The sequence below is a fragment of the Capra hircus genome, chromosome 5, assembly GCF_001704415.2.
Source record: "Capra hircus breed San Clemente chromosome 5, ASM170441v1, whole genome shotgun sequence".
In the NCBI taxonomy this organism is placed as follows: domain Eukaryota; kingdom Metazoa; phylum Chordata; class Mammalia; order Artiodactyla; family Bovidae; genus Capra; species Capra hircus.
In genome coordinates this window covers 68476200-68501682 of record NC_030812.1, presented here as the reverse complement: position 1 = coordinate 68501682, position 25483 = coordinate 68476200, and the positions used below count along the sequence as shown (strand labels likewise).

Genomic DNA, 25483 nt, shown 5'->3' with positions numbered 1-25483 from the left:
CTGGGCTGCGGATTTCCAGGGCAGAGTAGCTTACTGCTGATGAATATGGTGCTAAATGGGGCTGAAGAAGCAGCAGGAATGCTTTCAAGTTCGAACTGTTCGTGTTCAATAAGAAATGTTTCTACTTTGAACAAACTCATCTCGATAAGCCTTTACATATTCAGAAATGTAAATCTCTAAGTCGAAATGGGAAGGCTAACACAGGTGGTTACTCCTTTCTTCCTTTCCCCCTTTCCAGTTATTGAATTAACCTTCTTTTATTCTCCACACCACCACCTTAAATAATCCCGAGGGGGAGGGGAGGAGGAAAAAAAACTGTTGAATCATATTAGCTTTGTTCTGATGTTGAATCGCTTCCAGATCTATCACATCGCTTGCCATATCCCGGTTGACATAATTTTAATTCGGCTCTTCCTTACATGTTAACAGATAAATAATGCATAAGAAAACTTGATTAGCTTTCTTATTAAAACATCACTCTCAATGAGAGGAGGCGCTAGAAGACAATGCAGTTTTTACACGGCTTTCCCATGAGCAGTTGAATGGTTTGATGTGATAAATTTGCATAGTCTGAAGCACACAAAGGGCTGATTAATTGAAACCCTTACAATGCTTCTGGAAGCAGCTATTGTAAAACAATAACCATAGGAACTTTACAAAATACACATGGCTGAATGTGTCGAGAGCTTAATAAAATGTGTTGAGGCTACACTATTTGGAAACAGAATTGGAGATTTTTATTCTGGGCCATAAAACACTAAAAACCCTAATTTCAAAGCTTTACTTGGATATTTACTAAAAGGTCAGAGGGTTACCGGCTAGCTACCGAAGACCAAAATTTGTTCTTCAAAAAGCAAATTAAATAAAATCTTCCTGAGGTGTTTATGTGAACAAAAATCACCTTGATTTCAAAGGTTAAAGAGTTGCCAGGATTTCTTTTTGGAAGGAAACTCTGAAGGACTGTCTGGTGTCGTATACCTTATCTTGGGGCTCACACTGTTAACTCCATCAGCCCCCTTCTCCCCTCCCACTGGAGTCTTTCATTCAAAAGGATCAAGCAAAGTAGGGAGCCAAAGACATCCAGACTTTGAAGCTTCAGACTAGCAGAGAGGATTTTAGACGGTTTCAAGTGTTACATGAGTACAAGGTATTATTTTTATTACTCTAAGTCAAAGCCTTTTCATTCTCTCAATTTTAGAAAACATGAAGATAGAAAACTGAAATAACAAGTGAAGGTCTGGAAAAAGCAAAGCTTTTTGCCCAGCCTTGCTTAACAAACTTTTTCTCTTGGATTTTTTGCCACACGCAAATTTAACATTTTCTTACTTTCCACTGCCTCTTCATGCTTACTGTATACGGATTCTTTAATGTGTTGGGAAATCAGAGGAGACTTTCTTTTCTTCTAATAGACATTCAGTTAAAATCTAATAAATTAATTTAGCAGGTTGCTGAATAATTTTTATTAATGTAAAATGGAGGCAAGTGACCTTATCATGGAACTTTTGTTGAACAAGAGAGGGTCAAAGATGAATCTGTCCAACAATGTTATCCGTAAATGTGTAATCCCTATGAACCAAAGATAGATAAGCTGAATCAGCCTGTGGAAAAAAACTGCATTTTGATAAGACTGTATTTCTATTTTAAAACAAAGGTTGACTTCACTCCACTTAAACTGGCTGTTTGAGGATTTAGGGGGCGATGCTGAGGAGGGTATGCCATTATCTCAGATTTGCAGTTATTAAAAAGCTTCTGTTTGCCAGGACAAACACTCTTGCTCAAATACAGTTTTTCCTCTGCTTTAGAATACTGTTTGGTGCTGCTGCCGATTCTGTGATCTCCAGGACCTTTGTTGGAGGTGCTAATCCTTTTTCACATGAGAGACTGAGAAATGTCCTCTGAGAGAAGTGATATATTGCTTTTTTCCCCCACATCAAAGGAGTCCACTTTTTCCTCCCTCATTGTGAATGGCAGCAAAAGTCAGAGGAAATCTGGAAATATAATAATTTGGTTTCCTGAGAAGTGAAATGAAATTTAACTTGGGAATTCCTTAGGCTGACAGGTAATTTTTGTTAAAGGATTAAACAATAAAACAGGCAAACAAAAACCCAACTGAGCAGGAAATCTGCTCACCCTTCTAATAAATGCACTGAGCATCATAGAAAGCAAGGCTCAAGATACAAGTGTTTGCCCTTGATGAATCTTGTTCATACAGAACTTATGCCAAAGTTCAAGAGGCTCACACACATTATTTTGACTTTAATAAAAACTCTAGTTCCAAACCTGACTCCAATCAGCACTCTATGTGAATGCCCCTTCCTATCTTTGTGTGCTGCGCTTAGTCGCTCAGTCATGTCCGGCTCACTGCGACCCTATGGACTGAAGCCCGCCAGGCTCCCCTGTCCACAGGGATTCTCCAGACAAGAATGTCGTAGTGGGTTGCCATGCCCTCCTCCACGGCATCTTCCCAACCCAGGGATCAAACCTAGGTCTCCGGCATCACAGGCAGATCCTTTACCATCTGAGCTACCAGGAAGCCCCTTCCTGTCTTTAACTCTTATCTATAAATTTGATCAAGGAAGAAGGTGAAGAGAAAACACGAAGAACATTCCAGACCCATGTCTGCTCTACTTTCCCCTGTGGAGCATCATTATGCATCTATTATACAGGTCATAGCTTCACTATGAAGTACCCGGATGTTGAGAACACTTGGGAAAGTAGATCAAGACTTTGGGATTCTAATATTTTCCCACCACCACCAGAATTTAAAGTAAGCTTTCCTTCCTTCATAAACAAACATACAACAAATTCATAACTTTGCTATACAAGTTATTACTAACTCATCTCACCTTCCCCAATAGTTTGCATATTACTAAAAGGATGAACTGTTCTAGAGATCTCTGACCAAGGGCCAGTTCCTTTGAGGGAGAGCTCATTCACTATGCATTTACTGATGAGATGCACAATGAACCTCACAAAGACCCAGAGGATGATGTACTTCATTAAAAGTCTTTGAATTTCTCTATTGGAATTCCCTTATCTAAAAAGTGTGTTGTGTATTTTAGGGGGAGAATAGATACATGTATATGTATGGCCGAGTCCCTTTGCTATCCACCTGACACTATTACAGCATTGTTAGTCAGCTATACTCCAATATAAAGTAAAAAGTTTAAAAAAATAAAGAGAGTGCTGTGAGTGAATCCTGGCTGCTTCACGTTAATTTCCTCCTACGGAATCCTTTCTCTCTCCTCCACGCTTGGCTCTCTCTGCCTGGTCCTCCTCTGTGGTCCAGGTCACAGGAAGTGATGCTGCTGACTGGGTCTGCCACATTTTAAACAGCTACTGATCAAATACTTTCACTTCTCCAGCGGGCCTTCTCTGTCCAATCAATTGCATTCAAGCTTTGCTTATCACAGAGCACTGATGTTGAACCCAGCTAGTCAGAACTGATTTTTCTGTCCCAGTTCACCCATGTACTGTGGCCTCTTCAACCTTCTTCTTGAGCTTTTATAACGCAGAGCTTGTAACTACCACTGTTTAGCTACCCCTTTAGCTGTGTTTTGTTTAGCTACTAATTATCCCACCACCTTTGAAGTGATCAGGCTGGAGCAGGATAGACACTCATGTTCTGTGAAACTAAACTTTCAAGTCTCCTTTAATTGTTAGGATATTTTCAGAGGCATTAGGTACAGAAATGCCATCTACACAGTATGTGTATACAATAAAGACTTCCTAATTCCTAATAACAACTTTGTCAAGGTAAACTTTCACCAAAAGACAAAAATCAGGCCATCTGCAGGGCCACATTACTTTTTAAACGCCAAGACTAACAAATTTAATGCTCTAAATGGAGGGGGTGAAGGAAGCAGGCATAAAGATGATCTACGTCAGAACAATCTTTACATTTTCTCATAGAGAACACACTTGTGTCAGCTTGCAGGAGACGCTACCAAAAATAAAAATACTTCCAAAAAAATTCTACATTTCAAGAATAAAAGCTTAGTTCAACTAATAGTTCTCTTACGCTGGTGTGCATCTAGACCAACACAGAAGGAAATCATTGAAGGAGACACCGCATGACACACGTAAGAAACGCCTCGAAAGCTCCCAACACTGTGAAAGTTCGGTCGGCTCATCTCACGACAGTGGCAACAGCATAGCGGACACTGTGGACTAGTCTCCATTCCATTCACAGGCTATTCTCTCAGGCCTTGTCCAGCTCCTCTCTGGGCCCCACGCTGAGGGCTGCGTGGCTTGCAAGGCTCCACACAGATGCCACCAGCTGTGCCCACTGCACACGAATATTCAAGTCAGCTCCCTCCAGCCCTGTCCAGGTCACTACCCTCAAGGGCCCTCCTGGCTCTAACCACCACATCGAGCCAGACAAACCAGGAGAGTGGACAAAGCGGAGGGACAAAGAGAGTGGACAAAGCAAATTAAAAATCTTCTTTGTCTTCTACATACTAACTCTTGACAGATTTGGAAATTTTAACCAAACACTGTCTTCTGGCCAGGCTACTGGGCCAGTGAATTTTACAATGAGTTGACTTTAAAAAGACAGGAATACCTGGTAACATAGCTCTGTGTCAGAAGTATATCTTAAAGTGGAGGATTGTCAGGCATTTCGGGAATGAGGTATGTGAGAATAGCATTTCCTTTGGATTGGTGGTACAGGAGTGCTATGTAAAGCTGCTTATCCAGGAAGAAAGGGAATTTTCCATCTCCTCAAGGAAATACTAGAATTAATATTTAAATAGGTAATATTAAATATAATATTATGAAAAATTAGAATTCTGTCTCAGGAAACGGCTGCATCTTCTTCAAGGGAAAATTCCAGGGAATATAGCAACCTTGGCTTCCCAGGTGTGGTGATGGTAGTGATGGTGGTGTAGTCGCTCAGCTGTGTCAGACTCTGTGACCTCACAGACTGTAGCTGACCAGGCTCTTCTCTCTGTGGGATTTCCCAGGCAAGAATAATGGAGTGGGTTGCCATTTCCTTCTCCAGGGGATCTTCCTGTCCCGGGGATCGAACTCACAGCTCCTGCACTGCAGGCGGATTCTTTACCACTGTGCCACCTGGGAAGCCGAGGCTTCCCTTGGAGCTCAGCAGGTAAAAGACTGGGCAGCCTTGGGGACAGAGTGGTAATGGGATATCAAGAGAGGACACCTTACTTGGCACAGAATGGGCAATGCACTCGGAATCGGAAATCTGGGTCCGAGCTGACTCTGCCAGCACTAAGCTGTAGGAGGCAAGCCAATCACGACTCTGACCCTCAATTTCCTCATCTGTGTGCTGCTGCTGCTAAGCCGCATCAGTCATGTCTGACTCTGTGCAACCCCATGGACGGCAGCCCACCAGGCTCCTCCGTCCATGGGGTTTTCCAGGCAGGAGTACTGGAGTGGGGTGCCATTGCCTTCTCTGAATTCAACTCCTGCCCCAGCCTAACTCCAAAAAACTGTTCCTTCCCAGTCCTCCCCTTCTTGATAGACCACCTTGCCAGTGGCTCAGGCCACAGACCTCACCCTCAGTTCTGGTCTTTTCCTTCTCCAGCATCTCAGCCATCAGCAAGTCCTGCTGGCTCTAATTCCAGAGCACACCCAGAATGCACCACTTCTCTCCTGTTCTCCACTACTGCCCTTGTCCAAGCCACTGTCCCCTCCTGCCTGGACCACTGCCACCACCTCTGGGCTTCTCTGCCTGCTCCCCTCCAGTCTACTCTCCATGGGGAACCCAGGGTGATTTCTTAAAACGGTAATTCCATCTTGTCGCTCCTTTGCTTACAGTCACTACCCAACAGGCCTGCTGGTTCCCAGTATATTTAGAATGAAGTCTAAATCCCTTTCTTTTGGCCACATGACCCTGTATGCTGTGCCCCATCCGTTTTCTCTCACTGTCTCAAACCGTGTTCCTGCTCAGGCACATGTCTGGCCAGACTGGCCTTGTGTGTCTTCGCTGATTGTACCAAGCTCACTCATGCCTCAGGGCTGGTGAACTTAATTCTCCCAGACCCTTGCATCCCTGGCTTCTTTTCATCCACCAGGTCTCAGTTCAAGTCCACTTCCTCCAAGGGGCCGACCTTGATCATGATCCACAGGGCAGCCCCCTCTTCCTGAAAACCAGTCACTTTTGCATTAGTCTTCCTGTGTCACACTGATCACTACCTTAAATTATTCTCTTTGTATTTTTGTTTCCTTTTTTTCTGTTTTCTTCCCCAAGAAAACATACATCCCAGGAAAGCAGAGACTCTGTCAGTATTTACCACTGTTATTTCTAATATTGAGAACAGTTGGTACATAGTGAGAGCTTGAGAAATGGATCGATTAATAATATAAGCACTTGAGATAATCCTCCATTATACCAAGTTCAATGAGACACAAAGTTGCTTTGTGATCCGTGCCATCCTTTACCAGGCTTAAAACCAGTCACTATGGCCTCCTGCCTCTTCTTGGCTCTATTCCTGTAGGTCAACAGGTTTTCACTCTTTACTGCTGCTCCCCATTTTTTCTTTCACAGGAAAAACAAAACCTTAATCACAGCTCTCCAGGTCCAAACCCCACCTAGCCTGTCTCCCTTTCCTGCCCAGCCTGCGACAGCAGACCTTCCAGCGGTCACCTCTGTGACTGTGGCCATGGACCAGGCTCTGCCTGCTTCACACACATCATTCTGTTTAATCCCGGTAACAACTCCTAGGAAACCGTCTCCATTTCAAAGGGATAAAACTGGTCACTCGGCGCTCAGGACCTTTATCTCTTTGCTATACTTTTTCTCAACCTGAAGGCTTTCTTTAAATGCTGAACAGAGGTAACCTCGAAGAAAAGGGGAAAGTGTGCATTCAGTAAGCCCACAGGGCAGGGCAGGGGTACTGGGTGTACATTACAGGAAAGTGCACTCAGGTTCCATATAAGAGAACTGCAGCCTCAGAAAGCTGCAAGGGGCTCCCTTCACAGGTCACAGGCAAAGAGGAACAGCATCTGTGAAAAATAATCTAAGAAATTCTTATACTAGGGAAGACAGATTTGGACCAGACTTCTTAAAAGTGTTTTCAAATGCTGAGTTTTATCCCTATCTACAACAAACTCACAACTTCTCTATCACGAATGGTCTTCACCACTTAGTTTAGTATGAACTGTATGCAATTCATTGTATTCATCTTTTTGCCAACTACTCAGGGACACTAGCCAAGAGCTGAGTTTCCTTGCTACCTCCCAAAGAGCCAACATGATTTTGAGCCCACAGCAGGGATTTAAATATGACCAAATAGATTTCTGTGGGCTGTCAAGGCAGATTTTTATTGAAGCTCAGAGTGCACCTCCGGGTGTGTGTGTGCATTTAGCTATCTTGGTTGAAAAGCTTTAGTGGGCTTCTGTCGTAAGTTAGGGCTGGGGAGCTATGAGTCCAGGGTGATGAAAACCCTGGTACCAATCTAGATATAAATAGGACATTTCATTTCTGATATTTACTGGGACAAATAAGTTATATTAATTTGAGGAGGGAAGATTTTGGCTTACTATATCTGTATGTTTGTGATACTTTATTTAGTAAACTATTCCACAGACACATTGAACAGATACTGTATAATATGTAAAGTGCTGTGCGGGATGCTGGGTGGGGGTAGTTAAATAAATTAGTAAGGCATGTTTTCCATCCTCAATAAATCTAAAATATACTTAAGTTAGCCCAACAAAGTGTTCTGATTTTAACAATATATACAAGTGGTTTAACAAAACCATGATTATTTTTGAATCTTTATGATTTTACTATAAATGAAAAAAACCTGAAAAAATAGGTTTCTGCCATTGTCATGTCTCTGGTTTCAGAAGGGTGACATTCACAGAAAGGATAAAAATGGCAGACTTTAGCTATAATAATGATTCAGGAAAAAGATATGCTATTCTCAGATAAGAGTTGCCGAACTGTGATGAATACCTTTCTGATAATCATTAGCATTTATGTCATAATTCTGATTATATGAACTTTAAACCTTTTTTAAGTTAGTTTTCAATCTCAGAAATGCTTACAACAGTCAACAAAAACAAGGCACCTTGGAAGCAAGGCTCTGATTAGCAGATAAAAGGTGTTCTAAAAACTCTTCTCACCTTTTACTAAAATAACTAATTTCAGTTCTATATGCTGCAGTGAAAAAAACACACACTTAGCATTCTTGTGTTGAACATTCTCGAATAATAGATACATGGATTTCCAGGAAACAGGGAAGAAGAAACATGTCTATCTCTACTCCTTCTCTGAACCTCACTAACAAGAGAGTTGACAAAATTAAGGTATAAGCCTATAAGGAAAAAGAATGGGCAAGAGAGAACTATACAATTTTGAAAGCTGATGAATAGAGGAAAGAACAGTAAGTGGCTTAAGAGAAGGAGAAAATTACACCTGGAAAGGGTTTTCATTCCAATCCCAAAGAAAGGCAATGCCAAAGAATGCTCAAACTACCACACAATTGCACTCATCTCACATGCTAGCAAAGTAATGCTCAAAATTCTCCAAGCCAGGCTTCAACAGTATGTGAATTGTGAACTTCCAGATGTCCAAGCTGGGTTCAGAAAAGGCAGAGGAACCAGATATCAAATTGCCAACATCCGTTGATCATAGAAAAAGCAAGAGGGTTCCAAAAACACATTTACTTCTGTTTTATTGACTATGCCAAAGCCTTTGACTGTGTGGATCACAACAAACTGTGGAAAATTCTGAAAGAGATGGGAATACCAGACCACCAGACCTGCCTCCTGAGAAATCCATATACAAGTCAAGAAACAACAATTAGAACCGGACATGCAACAAGGGACTGGTTCCAAATTGGGGAAGGAGTCCATCAAGGCTGTATATTGTCACATTGCTTATTTAACTTCTATGCAAAGTACATCATGCAAAATGCTGGGCTGGATGAAGCACAAGCTGGAATTAAGATTGCCAGAAATATCAATATCAATATTAAAAAGCAGAGACCTTACTTTGCCGACAAAGGTCTGTCTAGTCAAAGCTATGTTTTTTCCAGTAGTCATGTATAGATGTGAGAGTTAGACCTTAAAGAAAGCTGAACATTGAAGAATTGATGCTTTTGAACGGTGGTGTTGGTACTCTTGAGAGTCCCTTTGACTGCAAGGAGATCCCACCAGTCCATCCTAAAGGAAATCAGTCCTGAATATTCACTGGAAGAACTGGTGCTGAAGCTGAAACTCCAATACTTTGGCCACCTAACGCGAAGAGTTGACTCACTGGAAAAGAGCCTGATGCTAGGAAAGACTGAAGGCGGGAGGAGAAGGGGATGATAAAGGACTAGATGGTTGGATAGCATCACTGACTTGATGGACATGAGTTTGAGCAAATTCTGGGAGTTGGTGATGGACAGGCCTGGCATGCTGTAGTCCATGGGGTTGCAAAGAGTTGGACACAACTGAGTGACTGACCTGAACTAAATCTGCACGGAGGCAAAAGGGAGGGAACTGACTCAGATCTCTCCACCGCTCCCGGGAAGGCTCAAAGTGCTGTTAAAACAGGGTGAACAGTGGGGGTGAGGGCAGTAGTACTGACTCATAGGTTACCTGTCCACCAGCAGTCCCAGAGGGCTCTGTATTTAAAATGTGTCTCACTCTTTGCAACTCCATGGATTGTACCTGCCAGGCTCCTCTGTCCACGGAATTCTCCAGGCAAGAATACTGGAATGGGTTGCCATTTCCTCCTCCGGGGGATCTTCCTGACCCAGGGATCGAACCTGGGTCTCCCATATCACAGGCAGATTCTTTACTGTCTGAACCACCAGCGAAGCCCACCACTTCCCCCACTCACCACCAACTCTCACCGGGGCTGTTACAACTGCCTTTGAACTGGAATCAGGGCTCCCTCACTTGCCCCATACAGTCTTATTTTCATGGGGTCCAAAGTAAGTCCCATCGTATTTCTCATTTGCTCAGACCCCTCCAGTGGCACCTCTCTCCCTCAGGGTAAAGCTGAAGTTCACGGAGTGACCAGTGAGGCCTCACCTCTGATTGCCTCTGCTCCAGCCACACTGGCTCCTGGCTGGGCCTCCAGTACACCAGGCTGAGCGCAGCCTCAGACCTCCCATTTCCCTCCATCACTTGAGCTCCCTTCCTTCTCTCAGGACTTTACTCAGTCATCTTCTCAGCAAGGTACTGCTCCTCAACCACTTTACTTACAATGTCACGAATAATCACTCCCCCTTGACCTGCTTCCTGTTTTGCTCCCCTATCTCTTAGTTTTTTTCATCTCAGCACTTAGCATTATCTCTCTTGCCCACAGGAATGTAAGCTCCACACGGGCTGGGATCTTGTCTGTTCTGTTCACTGCATATCAGCAGGACCTAGAATAGTACTGAACACTCAGGAGATACATAACCAAGTCTTTGTAGAAATATATGTCTGTATAAGAAATCATCAGAACCTCAGTTTTTATTCTCTACCCTATACAGCCAAGAAACTACCTTCTATCCCCAAAGACTTACCCAAGAAAATGAACCAGAATGACCCATGACCCAGTGTGGGGTGATGACACAGCAGAGGGTGGGGTGAGGATACAGAGGAATGAAGTGAAAGTCTGTGCACTGGGCTCACAGCCTGCTGCCCCCGTCTGGCTTCCAGAAGGTCAGCTGACAGATAAACCTTAAGCACTGCTCCCACCCTCATTTCCAACTGCAACCTGAAATTGAACCGAATGGCACTTGCAAGAAATATGATTCACTGCTTGATCACCTACAGTGACTTCCACCAGTCAACAGGTTCTATCCCTGGGACACAGACCTGCTAACCATTCTTTCACTGCACATTAAAGGAAAGCTTCCAACAATAACAACCAGACTCTAAAACACACACGAGGAAAAGAATGCTCTCCAGAAACAGAGATTATATTAGAAACAGAAAAAAACCAAACAAAAAAAGAAAACAAAACCAAAAAAGTAAAGCTAAAAACTAAAAGAAAATTTTAAATATATAAATACATACCTGTTGTTATAAAATGGAAGAGTACAAATTAAATTTAAAATTATAATTGGAAATCAAAAATATAAATAGGTTAAAAAGGATCTTGAAAATAAAACTGATCCAATCTCCTAGAAAGAAAAATAAGAGAAAAGAATGGAGAGCAGGGAGAGAAAAGATAACAAAGCTAGAGCATCAGTCTGGAAGAAATCTAACTAACAGGAAAACTAGAAAGGGCATGGGGAAAATGAGGAAAAGGAAACTACCAACAACAAGTACATGAAAATGTCCAAGAATTGAAGGAACTCGAACTTCCAGAATAAGAGGGTGTCTGATGTTCAAGGACAAGAAATGAAAAAAGTGTCTATGGAATTTCAGAATTCAAGAAAAGGAAACAGTAAAAGCTTCCAGGGGTGGGGAAATAGGGAAGGATGGAAGGAGGAAAACAGAGAGAAACAGCGCACAGACAAAGATCTGAAGAATGACGCTGCAATTCATGTAAGTAAGACGGAATCTGGACAGTAATGTAGCGATGGAATCAAAATCCTTAGGGAGAACAATTTTAAAATCTAGAATTCTTTACTCAACCAAAGTATACTTCAAGTATGAGGACAGAATATGTTCAGACATACATGAGCTCAAAAAATGTACTTTACATGTGTACTTTCTCAGCAATTTAATAGATGGACTATCCCACTACAGGGGTGGGAGGTGGGGTAGAGAGAGAAGTGACAGGGGAGAGACAAGAAACAAGGGCTCAAAGGAGGCTGCCATAAGTGATTACCATTCAGCAGGCTTAGAGTGCAGTGCATGGGCTGGGTCCCCCCTAAAATTCATATTACTGATGTTGAATTTCTGGTCTCTAGAACTGAGAGACAATAACTGCTCTTGTTTAGGTCACCTAAGTTGGTGGCATTTGATTTTAGCAGTCTAAGTGAACTAATACAGAGTGCTCCCCAACCTTTCTAAAAAACAAGTCTAAGGCACGTAAGATGAGCTGTAATGGCCTTGGCTTCCCCAGGCTCTGCCCGACACTCCTGAGAGTTCCAAGGATTAACCTCTCCGTTTACCTATTACAATTCTTAACACTTTACTGGGAAGGTCCGGCTCAGAGAAGGACCACTATGGCTTGGAGAAGGAGGAGTGGGGACACTGTAAAAGAAACCATCTGGGGAAAAAATGGTTCTAACAGACTACCGATCAGGTGGAAAACTGAGCCCATGCTGAGAGGCTGTTGATGGTATAGAATGGTAATAAAAATAAGGAAAATTAAGCAAAATTCTTAAATGAGATACCGATTAACTTCTGAAAAAATAAAGTTATATAACCAAGGAAATGTACTCAACAATCACTTGCTTTGGAAGCGAATAATATTTATGGCTCAGATAATGCAACATAAATAATTAAGTAACTTAAAATTATGATAAATCTACGCAGGGAATGGAAGTTGGGAATAGGAAACAGAGGTAGCCAAGTGTAGGACCTCCTACCTATCACAAGGCGAGATCAGCAGGCAACATCTGCTGGTGAATCCGTCTGCAAACGGATGAATGAACACAGAGCTGCTTAAGAATATTATTTAGAAATACTAAGATGAAAATGAGGTGAAACTGCTTCAGGAAGCAGAAGAAGAAGAAAGGAAAGGAAAGGAAAACTATGTTTTTTAGTACAAGGCACTCTGGCAACCCACTCCAGTGTTCTTGGCCTGGAGAATCCCAGGGATGGGGGAGCCTGGTGGGCTGCCGTCTATGGGGCTGCACAGAGTCGGACACGACTGCAGCGACTTAGCAGCAGCAGCACTCTTTTTTGGTACTATTTGACCTTTTTAAGCCATGTGCATTTATTATTTAATAAAATCATACTTAAATAAAAATTATGTTAATGGTCCTTATACTCTGATAAAGCTTACATTATCTATTTTTTGTTTGTTTGCTGTTCCCCCCCAATCTTTTCAATAAATCTAATGAAGCTGTAACAGAAGAGACTATCAAGGGAATCTAGGCTAATCAGAAGGTTTTACCCTTGGATTAAAAGCCATCTGGAAAAAGGAAACTAGCAAGATAAACTCCTCACTACAAGTAAAAGGTCATCTAGACCCAGGAGGACTTCTTTCAGTTTCGTATAGAGATATTCTAGTCAAAGCTCCCTAAGACTGAAGAGATCTCTAAACTCTGCTACATTCCAGATCACTGCAAGTTGGAAACCACTTCCGTCAATGAACACTATCTGTATTTTATTAATAGTCTGAAAAAATGCAAGAGCACAGACTTGACATTTTACCTCGAGGTCTGTATTCACAGGACCTTACTAATCAAGCATGGTTTTCATTCAAAAGTACTGCTTTGTTTCTACTGTAACATACACACACTCACATACAATGTACAGATTAAAATCTGGGTGAAAATCAATCCATCAAGAGTGGGGAATCTGTTCCTTTTCATATTCCCCATACCTTCAATTCATTCATATATTCAATTGTTATCAATTACCTACTAAATATCTACTCTGAGAAAAGCTCTTATGAGAATCTAAGGACATGGTCCTTGTCCTCAAGCTTAGTGGAATGTGAGCACAGTGGATAATTACTGAAATGTACACTAGCCTTCAACTCTTTACACAGTAACTCTGATGGAACACAGCACAGGATTTGGGCTTCAAGTGTGCAAACTGATTCAGAATAGAGATATCCTCTTACGGTGTGCACGCTTGTAAAACTTTTCGTGCCAACATTTTATAAGAGGAGTATCAAGCTTTGCTCTTGTCCAGGAACTAGGTCAAGTAAAACAGACGCTGTTAACGAGGCTATGGTTACCCCACAGAAAGACTTAGGAGTGTATCTCAGAAAGTGTCAAGATCAACAGAGAAGGAGAAACAATCTCAATACAGAGAATCTGACTTTCACTGGTAAGCAGTAGGAAATACTAGAACCTCAAGCTAGGTTTTAAACTTAAAAAGTTAAGACAGCATCTTAGGGAACTGTATGAAGTAGAGGTATCAAATTCACAGTTACAGATGGAACCAACTCTGTTTCATAAAATATTGATAGGCTGAAGTAATCTTGTGTCTGTTAATTGAACTAAAAAATGCTTCCAATAAAATAGTTAGTACCTTAGTCTGAAACAGTTCCACTGATGGAATGACAACTAAGGCTAGATTCATTTGACCAAATACACTATAATATTTGATATACTTGCCTGGCAAAGCAATAGTCAGAATCATCAAGAATTTAATGTATAATTATCTTCAAACCAGTAAATTAAAAACAAGAAGATGGGATGGGGTAGGAGATAGGAGGGGGGTTCAGGAGAGAGGGAAAAAAACAAACAAAAACAGGAAGATTCCACACCAGCAATTTATAAGCACAAATGAGATTCAAAGTTGAAGAGTGAATGAATAATAGCCAGTATTAATAATCACAGCTTTCACTTCTTGAGCACTTACTACGTGTCAAGCACAATCCTAACTGCTTAACGGTCAGGATAGCAAACAGGTTAGTTACAGAGCATGGACTCTGGAGCTAGGCTGCTAGGGCTTAAAAACCAGCTCTGCCACCAACTGGGGACGTGGGCAACCTACTAAGTTCTCTGTGCCTTGACTTCCTCACCTATAAAGTGCAGATTGACCTACCTCCTGGGACTGTGGAAGACACAAATGAGCAGTGTGCCAGACACACTGAGTGCTACCCAAGTGTTAGCTGCTGTTGTTCTGAATACTAGTGCATGGCAGACAGAGCTAAAATTCAAACACCAGGACAAACTTAAACTCTAGGTATATAATGACTAAAAGAGACTCTACTGATAAGTTGATCAGTAGTGACATAGGACCACATGTTCCTTGAAGATAAAAACAAAGCAAAACGAACAATGAATGAAAACCCAGCACTGACCATCAACAGAAATAGGCTCGCCAACGGGATCTGATGGAGAAGGAGCATTAGGAGAAGGGTCACTCTGAGGCACTGCACTGGAGGCGGGGAAGACCACGGTTCTAACACCAGCTCAGCAGTGAGCTGGGTGCCTGTGACCGGCTGCTTACCGAGCAGGGTCTGAACTTTCTCTTGTGTTAAACAAAGGGGCAGGTGACTCTGAGGTGCTGACATCCTGATACTATGACCCAACAGAACATACAGCATTTTAAATACACACCTTTCGTAAAAAATAGGTATTACTATTTCCTTCTGAACAGCCACTTGTACTTTAGCAGGTATGTCATCTAGAATGTATTTATAATTTGGGGCTGAGCAGTTGCAGAATGAAATACATAGTATAGAGAAGCAACACTATGGTACACTGCTGCTGCTGCTGCTGCTAAGTCGCTTCAGTCGTGTCCGACTCTGTGCGACCCCATAGACGGCAGCCCACCAGGCTTCCCCGTCCCTGGGATTCTCCAGGCAAGAACACTGGAGTGGGTTGCCATTTCCTTCTCCAATGCAGGAAAGTGAAAAGTGAAAGTGAAGTCGCTCAGTCATGTCCGACTCTTCATGACCCCATGGACTGCAGCCTACTGGGCTCCTCATCCATGGGATTTTCCAGGCAAGAGTACTGGAGTGGGGTGCCATCGCCTTCTCCATGGTATACTGTTAGATGCCATTAAAATATAAACAGGTTAATCTGGGAAATAAAACAAGAATACTTTTGATAACATGGTAATACTTTTTCTAACATACTGAATTTTTCTAACAGGGAGAATTATAAAGTAGTTCTTATATAATGTGGTTAATAAATACTATAGCTTTATTAAAAAGCTGAGAAATGATATAACTTACCTTTTTGCCCATGACGACTGCTGAATTTGTCTCCAATCTCTGGACGCCTTGTCTGTCTCAGCAGCATTTTGATCAGGAAAGCATCTTCGGCATTTGAAGATATCATCACTTTTTCAATATACGAGTCTGTTGCCCCTTTGTAGCTAATATTAAGAGAAAGTCACTATAGCAGAGTTTTCAAGCCGCCCTGGGTGAACCTACTCTTCCAGGCATAATTCATGTAATACCTACCACAGAATATTCTGATGTTCCCATTTCAGGTTTTGAAAAATGACTTTTCTCTTTCAAGAATAACTTAAAATGTGACAATTTCCCTTGGACAGTCCTAGTTTAAAGTGGTTAAACATTTATTCGAGGCAGGCACAATACAATTTAATCATTACCACACATGGTATTCACATACTGTTATTCCTTTATAGGAAATAAGAACTGAGGAAAACTTAGGAAGGTTAAGAACTGGCCCAGGACACATGACTCATACAAAGCAGACCTGGGATTTAAAATGCTGAAGCCCATTACTCATCTGGAAATTTTTAAATATTACTTTAATCTACTCAGCATTTCCACTGGGAACTTTTCACACACTTCACGTCGTCTGTCTTTCACTCAACAAACATTATTCAGAGTCTGCCTGTGTCAGATCCTTACAGGCTCTGGACATACAACGATTAAGAAGACGTAGCTGCTGCCCCAAAGAAACTCACAACCAGTGAAGGGAGAGAGAAAGGGAGACACAAGAAAGTTTTCTGGACGGCGAGAGGGGTCATGGGAAAGGCCTGAGGAGGTGACAGTCGGTCCCGCCAGTGGTCGGTGGTGGTGACAGTGGTGGCAGGGAGGGGCCAGCTATCAAGGACTGCTTCCTGGAGGAGGAGACCCTAGAGTGGAGACCTGGCCAGACAGAAGGAAATTCCAGGCAGAGGGAGCAGCGTGAGTAAATGCACAGAAGTCACACGGAATGTCTGGAGAATGAGAGACAATTTCCTAGAAATATGGAGGCTGGTGCGCCAAAGGGTGAGGCTAGAGACATGTGCCAAGAGTCATGGATGGCCGTGTATTTATTACATTATCATTTCGTTCAGCCTTTATCATGCAGGCGACATTGTCGTTAGGAGTTTTACTCAATCTACTCAAGTTTTATGCTATTTACGCAAGAGCAGCAGATGAGTAACTGAGGAGAAGAAATAAGTCACTCCGGCAGTAACAGAGGGAGCCTGAGAAGACTGTGGAGGTGCACGACTGGAGGCAGACGAGCAGCTACCAGGAACGGCGAGTCCAGCAGAAGGGGGCCAAACTCAGAGAGCCACACCTGCCACTGGGGAGTGAGAGGACTTCTGAGGGGACAGAACTGTCAGCCCTGACCCAACTAAGGCGTGCAGCAGGCCACACAAAGGAGTCAGGTGTATGTGTAGGCGACTGGCTGGATGGCCGCACTACTCACCGAGAAACGGACCCAGAGGAAGCACGTCTGAGGCTGGGGTAGGTGAGGGGAGGATGACGGTTTGGGTCTGGGTTTGGGGACCCCTTTGTCCAAGAGCGGGTACGGAGCTGACACTGGGCAGACATCTCTCTGGCAGTCACCAGCCAAAGGAGCTAACTTCTAATTTCCTCCACCCCTTCTTTTTAAAAATCTTTCAATGTAATATTTCCAAGGCATGACCAGGACATACGTGATGGGCACATCTTTGTACTGCGGCTGCTGGGGCACGTTACTTCCTTCCAGGGGAATCTGAGTCACTGTGGGCATGGACTTGTTTACAAGCACTTGCTTGTTTTCTACTTTCTCACCTGAGAGAGAGAGATGAGCATCAGACAAGTCACTATCATCTGTGTGGAGGGCAAAGGTTATTGGAGCATAAAACCCCATGAAACCCCTGGTGCATGAAATTCAGACGTAGAGGTCACAAAGAGAGTCCACATGGGCGGAATCAGAGTTCAACGGGGCCTGTGTGAAATTCTGCAAGCCCATCTAAAAACACCACATAGATTAAGGTCACAGCATGTATAAAATTAAGAAGCTGCTTTAGGGGACCACATGAATGACAGAAAATCCATCCACTTTAAAATGTCTCCTAGGGTGTTAGAATAGGTTTGGGCCATGTCACAGTGATTTCAGCTAGTAATGAGTCCCCGCCAACTTAAACGTGGACAATGAGAAAATATAAGTATTTCTTCGATTTTCCTGCTGTCCTCACCTTTGCTTTGCATTTGCAGTAAGCACAGACACCAGCTACTACACTGCTGTCACTGCACTTGTTTTCCCTGCCATAGCACCCGGTTGATACGGTTTTATAGGTTGTTATTTTTTTTCTGCCCTGTATACCAAACATTCAGACATACTGCTAAATACTTTCCATAATTTAAAAGCATATACATTTTAAAAAATGATTTTAAGGCTTTTACCTGGAGAACAAATACCATCTGCATCTAAAATCTCATGTCGCCAGATGGGTTTCCTTGTAGCAGCATCCAACATGGGCCCCATCACTTTATCAAAAGTCTGATTGGTATATCGTTTCAAGGTGCATTTAGCATTTTTATATACAAGGCAACGCCCAAAACCTAAAATGAAACCAAAGTGGGTTCAGAACCACCAGCAATATGGAACTATGAAGTCACAGATTTGTGTTACTCAACAAGCCACCCCACTCTACCTCCCTTCCCCTCCGAAGTGTCTGTCACTGTGTCCAACTCAGTGATCCCATCAACTGTAGCCCACCAGGCTCCTCTGTCCATGGAACTCACCAGGCAAGAATACTGGAGTGGGTTGCCATTCCCTTCTCCAGGGGATCTTCCTGACCCAGGGATCAAACCCAGGTCTCCTGTGTTGCAGGCAGATTCTTTACCATCTGAGTCACCTGGGAAGCCCATAGAAACACACCCCAAATGTGCTCTACATTTAGATCATGAGTAGCCAAGCCAAATAGCAATCTGATGACTTGAAGAACTGGCTCAAGATCTCCACCATATAAACATATAAACACTGGAATCTCTACAATCATTTTCCAGCACAGAATATACCTTGTCAGGTTGGAGGAAGGTGAGAAAAACCTAAGAATATCACTGTGATTCTTTAAGAGTGCAGAGCCATAGCATGTGAAAATTGGAAAGGGCCTTAAAGATCACCTGGCTTAATCCCTCTATCTTACAGGTGCCACAAGTGAGGGGCAGAAAAATTAAGTGGCAAGGTCACTCAGCAACATGGTGGCTGAGTTGAGACAGAGCAAGTTCACTGATTAGCCCTCATTCTTCTCACATATCATTTTGTTGCAAAACGTTTGCTACTCTTCTCTGGAAAGTTTTCTTTATGCTGATTTTAGCATTAGAGGAAGTCTCAAACAAGCAAACAAGAACATTAATTTTTCTTCAGAGAAAAGAGAGAATAAAAAGAAGCAATCAAATGATATTAATGGGAGAGAGAGTTCACCTTTGCCTTGAAGATTAGAGATTACTTTGATTACATTTTTATATTACATTTATCTAGTGGAGGAGGGAAAAGTCCTGGGACCGATTAACAACTTAAACATTAAGAAAAGTAAGCAAAATGAATAGAAATAGCCTTTAGATGGAGCAAACTCAACCACTGAAATCCACAGAAGGATTTTTCAGTTGCTCAAAAGAGCTGCCTGTCCTTTCACGCTAAGTAACATTTCCTAAGATGCTATGGCTAGATTTCTTTCTTCTTCCCTCTTTGGCCAAGCTGTTATTTTAAATGGGATTCTCCCTCTGATCTCCCCAGGATATACTGAGCCATGTCAGAGTTCACTTAAATAGGAAAATGTCTCCAGATTAAATGCCAGCTATTACTGAAGAAATAAATGCACGGCTGTAAAATCCTTTGCTTATGATTCTCCACCCAAAGCAGAACTCTTTCAAGAAATCTAAGAATTTGAGTTCAGGAAATTAATCAGGGAAGAGTGGATTTCTAAATAAAATCTCAGTGCTCTAATGTCATTTTTTAAATATGAAGGTGACCATGGGATGAAACAACACATTTCTACATCTGGACAGTAGATGAAGACATCTGTGTGTCTTTGATTAACAGTCTTCGTTGTTATGGCTGCTGGTAAATTGTGTATGGCCATAATAAACTCGCCTCAGAGAGCAAGCTGCTTTGAAAACCTTACATGATCTTGAAATTTCATACAATGGCCATTAAGTGCAACATGCTGGAGTGCAGTGTGAATCTGAACTGCATGGAATCAGAAGCGTTTTCTTCTGAGTATAAATAGACATTTTATTTACAGGTGGGAGCCTAAAAGCAAGAGGACAGTAAACTCAGATCATTAAATTGTGTTGTGGAGTTTCTGACAGATATCACAAAGTCTTCAGATTTCCACATAAACGTTACCAGTTAATCAGAAAGGAAAACATCTAGCTTTAAAGCATGGCTGTTGTCATTTGGAGGAAAAAAAGCGGCATAAATTAAGTGCAGCCAACATTAACGCCAAAGACACATGTCTAGGAGTACTATTATGGCTGCCTAGCAACTGCAAAGAGTGAAGGGGAAGGCAGGGCGGGTCTGCCAGGGAGAGAGGAGAGAAATGGATGATGAAGACAGAAGTCACACCGCAAATCAGGTGATGGCTAACAAACCCCCAGGTGGGGACCTGCAAAAGTAAGCCATCAAAAAACTGGGAAAGAAAAAGGTAAAATGATGAATCAGGGTTTGTGCATGTATACTTTTATCATTTTGCTAACAAAAAGATACAGCATTATGAAGTTGAGATATATAATAAAAATAGTCTTTTATATACAACTATTGCTATTGTCCTTTCAACAGGTTTGTAATTAAATATACAACTTGATGGTTTTTTTTTTTTAAATGGTATTTCATTTATTGTAATTCCTGCTAGGAAATAATCAAATTCTTACATTTCAATTTTTGTTTTCTGTTGAACTGTCTCAAGTCACCAATAAATTAAATAACAAAGAAAAGAAAAGGTTCCTTAGTAACAATTATTAATACCTCTATATAACATTCATTTAAAAAATGTCAACACCATACATAACCACTTCCTGGCTGTATATTATAAAAATCAAATCACTTGAAACTGACCTTAACATTCTGACATCAAGTGACTTTCACATTGATCACGCTTGTATCTGAATCTGCACAAAGGTACCTTTGGTGCTCATGCTTTGAAAATTCACTTACCTCTGTCCAAGGAAGCCTTATTTAAAACAAGAGCATCTTCGATATCATAGCCACTATAACTCATCACGGCAACTGTCGCGTTCTGTCCGGCTGGCAGTTTCTCAAATTCTATCAACTCAATTGTCTTTGTTTTAACCATGGGTTTTTGTGGATATGCTAGGAGATACATGAGAGTATCAATTCTGTTCCTCTGGTTGTATCCAATGGTACCTTCATTGGCATTGGAGAAAACAAAATGCAGCATTCTATTAGATCAAATAATTAAGCAGCAATGAATATAGAGAGAAACATTCACTTTAATAGTTAAAATGAAGACAATCTTCAAATATTTAAAGAGCAATATCTCATAGTGACTAATGACTTTCAAAAACAATTTTTCTCAGTTATGTCAAAATTCCTACAAAGAAGAAAAATCACACTCAAGGTATACTAATCTGAATAATTTCAACTTTTGGATTTATAAAATTGATCCTATTTGGAGAGCTTTTGTCTCTGCTGGTTAATCATACATGTCAACAATTCTGCATTTGGTTCTACTATGTTCCAGGCATATTTACAGCTGCAATTAGAAAATACCCCACAGTGCTGATGGCAGAAAGCTTGGACAATAGGACAAATAAAGAAACCAACAATTCCAAATGTTCAACATGATAAAATTTTAAAAAGGGAGGAAAAACTAACTATTCACTTATTAAGCAGTTAATAAACACCTACTTGGGGCCCAGCACTGGAGATAAAATGGAGAAAGGCAGGGTCCTTTCCCCTAGGGAATCCAGGGCCCTGTCCAGTCAGGGATGGGCTTTTCTCTCCTTAGCAATCAGCCTTTCCACCTGATTGGACCTTGGAAGAGTACCACTGTCAACCGAAAGTGAAGCTAGAATGTTACCTACCCTTCTTCTCCCCCATTGGGTGCATTAAAGTTCAAAGATTGATTCCACAAAAAGGCTTTCAGTCTCCGGGGCTTGTGAACACACAATTGCTCCTACTCAGAGACCGGGAAACCCACGTTTGCCCTACTGTTAAGCTTGAGTGCAGGTTTCTGGACCTCTTTAATTCTTCCCAAGTATCTCTTCTTTGTCCTGTAGTGGCACATCTGCAATACCCACACACGTCCAAGGTGCTGACACGTCATTTAATGGAGTTAAGCTTTAATGTGAGCAGATATAAAACTCAGTTATTTGTTTCCTTTCCCTTTTTCTCTTACTCATGTCATTAAATCAATGGTGATTTCAATTTAGAGATGAAAACAACCTATTCAGGCAGCAAAAATGATATAGTACTCCTTTACGGTTGGGCTTTAATGAAATCTGTAGGACACTAAAGAAACAAGTGCCTAGTACATTGCTAGGCTTATTACCAATGCTCAATGAATGTCAAGTAAATGAAATGGAAGAATTTCAATATACATTTTATGACGGTACATATTTGTGCTTAAATCTCTAGAAAATTTATCAAGATTCAGCTGAAAACCAATAGCTAAACTGAACTGCATGAACTTTTTCTCAAGTTCACACTAAAAATCCCCAATTACTGTTATTTTAGTGCCAATTAACAGACTGGGCAGGATACCTGATAATAGATCACTTATGGCCTTAGAAATAAAATTGCTGCTGCTCAGACTACAGTAAAGTTCATGACAGTAAGTTCATCCTTTTATATGAAATCAATTCAAATTTATGTTGAGATTTCAGCTTCAACTGTATACTTTACCCACTGGAGACAAGGGTTCAGGCAAAGTCCCACCAGGCTGCCAAACGTGCCCTCTGAGAACTGAGCCGAGTGTTACCATGCAGCAGAGACGCAGAGCCAGCTGCACTTCTAAACAAGGGTGACAGAGATGGCATCCTGCTATAAAATTGTGCTACTCGGCCCAGAGCATAATTCTTGGGCATCACAACCCACTATGAAATGGAGGAGCAGCTACACGGTTTAGCAAAAGTTTGGGGCTTAAGACTCATCAGAAAATGTTCCTTAAAGACTTTTGAAAGAACTTGTAGGCCAATACATGTATACACATCTCTAGCAGCACTGGTGATGGGTGCATAGGTTAAAATATGATTTATAAACTATGACTTCTATGTTATAAAATTCTCAAATGCCACCACACCCCATAATTTTTATATAAATTATGAATGACTGACTAGCTATTTTTATCAATAAGTAAGCTCTTTGGAGAAAATGTCATGTAGAAATTTTAACATTAGCCCAGGGTGAGGCATATGCTCAAACTAGAACGGCTATTTAGTATTGTCAGCTTCCTTAAGAAGGGCACTGCATGTATATAATAACTAATAGAAAATCTATAAGCTGAATTCTCCTTCTACTGGCCCAAACAATAAAAACAATCTCCAATGAATTTATCTGCTCACTACCCAGGACATATCTTTCTTACAAAGTCTTATTTTCTTGATCAAAACTTTCTTAAGAAGTCACAAATTGGCATAACATGGTATGTATATGTAGGTTAAAACAGTGAAAATGTTTTTTAAGATAAAAGGAAAAAAAGGATGAATACAACTTAGAAAAGGTATATTGAGAAAAATAAAGTATATATTTAACTAATTTTTCCATCTTCCTTCACCCAAGCTCTTTTTAATTAATTGTATATATTATGGAATTATAATAAATTTCACCCATTTAAAGTGTACAAGTTGATGAATTCTGACAGATACATGAATCTGTGAAACCACTACCACAATTAAGATCCAGAACATTTCCAGTACTTCCAGATGATCCTGTCCCTGGCCTCAGGCAACCAAAGATCTGTTTATCAGTACAGTTTCAATTTGCATTTTCTAGAATTTCATATATAAATGAAACCATATAGTAAGTTTACTCTGAGTTGCTTCTTTCATTTAGCACGATTCTGAGATGCATCCACATGTCTGTGTGTAACAGAATTCATTCTTTTTATTGCTGAGTACTATTCCATCATAAGAATATACATTTTGTCTATCCATTCACCTGCTGATGGATATTTGAGATGTTTCCAGTTTGGGGCTACTGTGAATACAGTTGTTATGAACATTGATGCACACGTCTTTGTTACTCATTTCTCTTGGATAAATACACAGGAGTGGAGTTTCTGTGTTGTTTGCTGAGAGTACAATTAACTTTATAGAATAATTTAAGCATTTTCTGAAGTGATTTTACTGTTTTACATTTTCACCAGCAATGTGTGAGCATTTTGGCTGCTCCACAAATGTCAAATCTTTTTCATCTGCATCATTCTAATGAGTGTGCAGTCACATCTTACAGAAATTTACATTTACCTGATGACTAATAACGTTGAACATATTTTCATGAGCGTATTGGTTATTCCTATTACTCTTTGAGAAACGTCTGAGTTTTCCCCTGGCCCCCATCTTCTAACTGAGTTATCTTATTACCCAAGAGTTCTTTGTATGTATTCTGGACACAAATCCTCTATCAGATATACTGAAAATACTTCCGTCCATTCTGTGGCTTAATGCTGTCTTTCATATATATATATATTTTTGGTCACACCTAGCAGCATGCAGGATCTTCATTCCCACCAGGGACTGAACCCATGCTCCCTGCAGTGGAAGTGCTAAGTCTTAACCACGGGACCACCAGGGAAGCCCTGTCTTTCATATTCTTAACAGCATCCTTCAAAGAGAAGAAATATAACTTGAGAAAATCCAATATGCTAAAATTTTCATTTTTTATAGTTTGTCCTTTTTGTGTTCTAAGAACTCTTACATCATTTGAGGTCACAAAGATTTTTGCTTAAGTTTCCTTCTATAAGTTTTACAGTTTCAGCTCTTACATTTAGGGGTGTGATTCATTTCGTATTAACTTTTTGTATAGTATGAGGTAGGAGCTGACATTCATTTTTTTCTATATAGATACTCAGATATTTTATTTTGTTGAAAAGATTTTTCTTTCCTCTGAATTGCCCTGATATAGTCATCAAAACTCAATTGCTCATAAAAGTGTGGCTCTGTTTCTGGATTCTGTTCCACTGATCTACATGCCTACCCTTATATCAACATCACGCTGTCTTCCTTACTATGGCTTTATGGTAATTCTAAAGTACTGGCTTGTAAAGTCCTCCAACGTAGTACTTCGTTTCAAAGATTGTTTTAAAAATCTGCATCTGATTTCTTAACAATTTTAATGTCCTCAGAGATTCATTTGCTGTTGAGACATAAAGTACCTACTAAGCTGGCACCTGGCTAGGCCCCAGAGATACAGTGATAAATAGCAGACGTAGTGCCTGTCCTCAAGGGAGCTTATAATTTACAGTCTACCTTCATCATGATCCATGGTGAACCAGAAAAGTGAGGAAAGAAGTTAGTTTTAGCTGAGAAAAATTTTAGTAAGTTTTACAAAGATCACTGTATAGAAGACATAAAGTAATCTCTTAAGAGTTACTCAACCAAACTGGAATTCAGTTTCCTTGTCAGAAACAAACAGGTATGTATTATATCTGACAGGACTATTATTATTAATATGTTAAATGAAGAAATGTACCTAAATCAGTTGATATTCAATGAGTGGCAATATTCATTATGACTAATATTAACAATATTAGCAGTAAAAATACACACTCATCATCCTGCAAGACTGCTCATTCTACCTCCAACTCTAACCCT

At 40.9% G+C, this 25483-nt stretch overlaps 1 protein-coding gene across 1 annotated transcript in view; it reads right to left on the bottom strand.

The window, feature by feature from the left end:
• POLR3B (RNA polymerase III subunit B) overlaps nt 1-25483 on the bottom strand; it is a 114707-nt gene that overhangs the window by 19626 nt on the left and 69598 nt on the right. The window contains exons 20-23 of the mRNA XM_005680575.3: nt 20865-21074; nt 18110-18268; nt 17377-17494; nt 15710-15852 (exon numbers count right to left, since the gene is read on the bottom strand). Of these exons, the coding sequence (XP_005680632.1) occupies nt 15710-15852; nt 17377-17494; nt 18110-18268; nt 20865-21074 (630 nt within the window). The remainder of the gene's footprint in view (nt 1-15709; nt 15853-17376; nt 17495-18109; nt 18269-20864; nt 21075-25483) is intronic.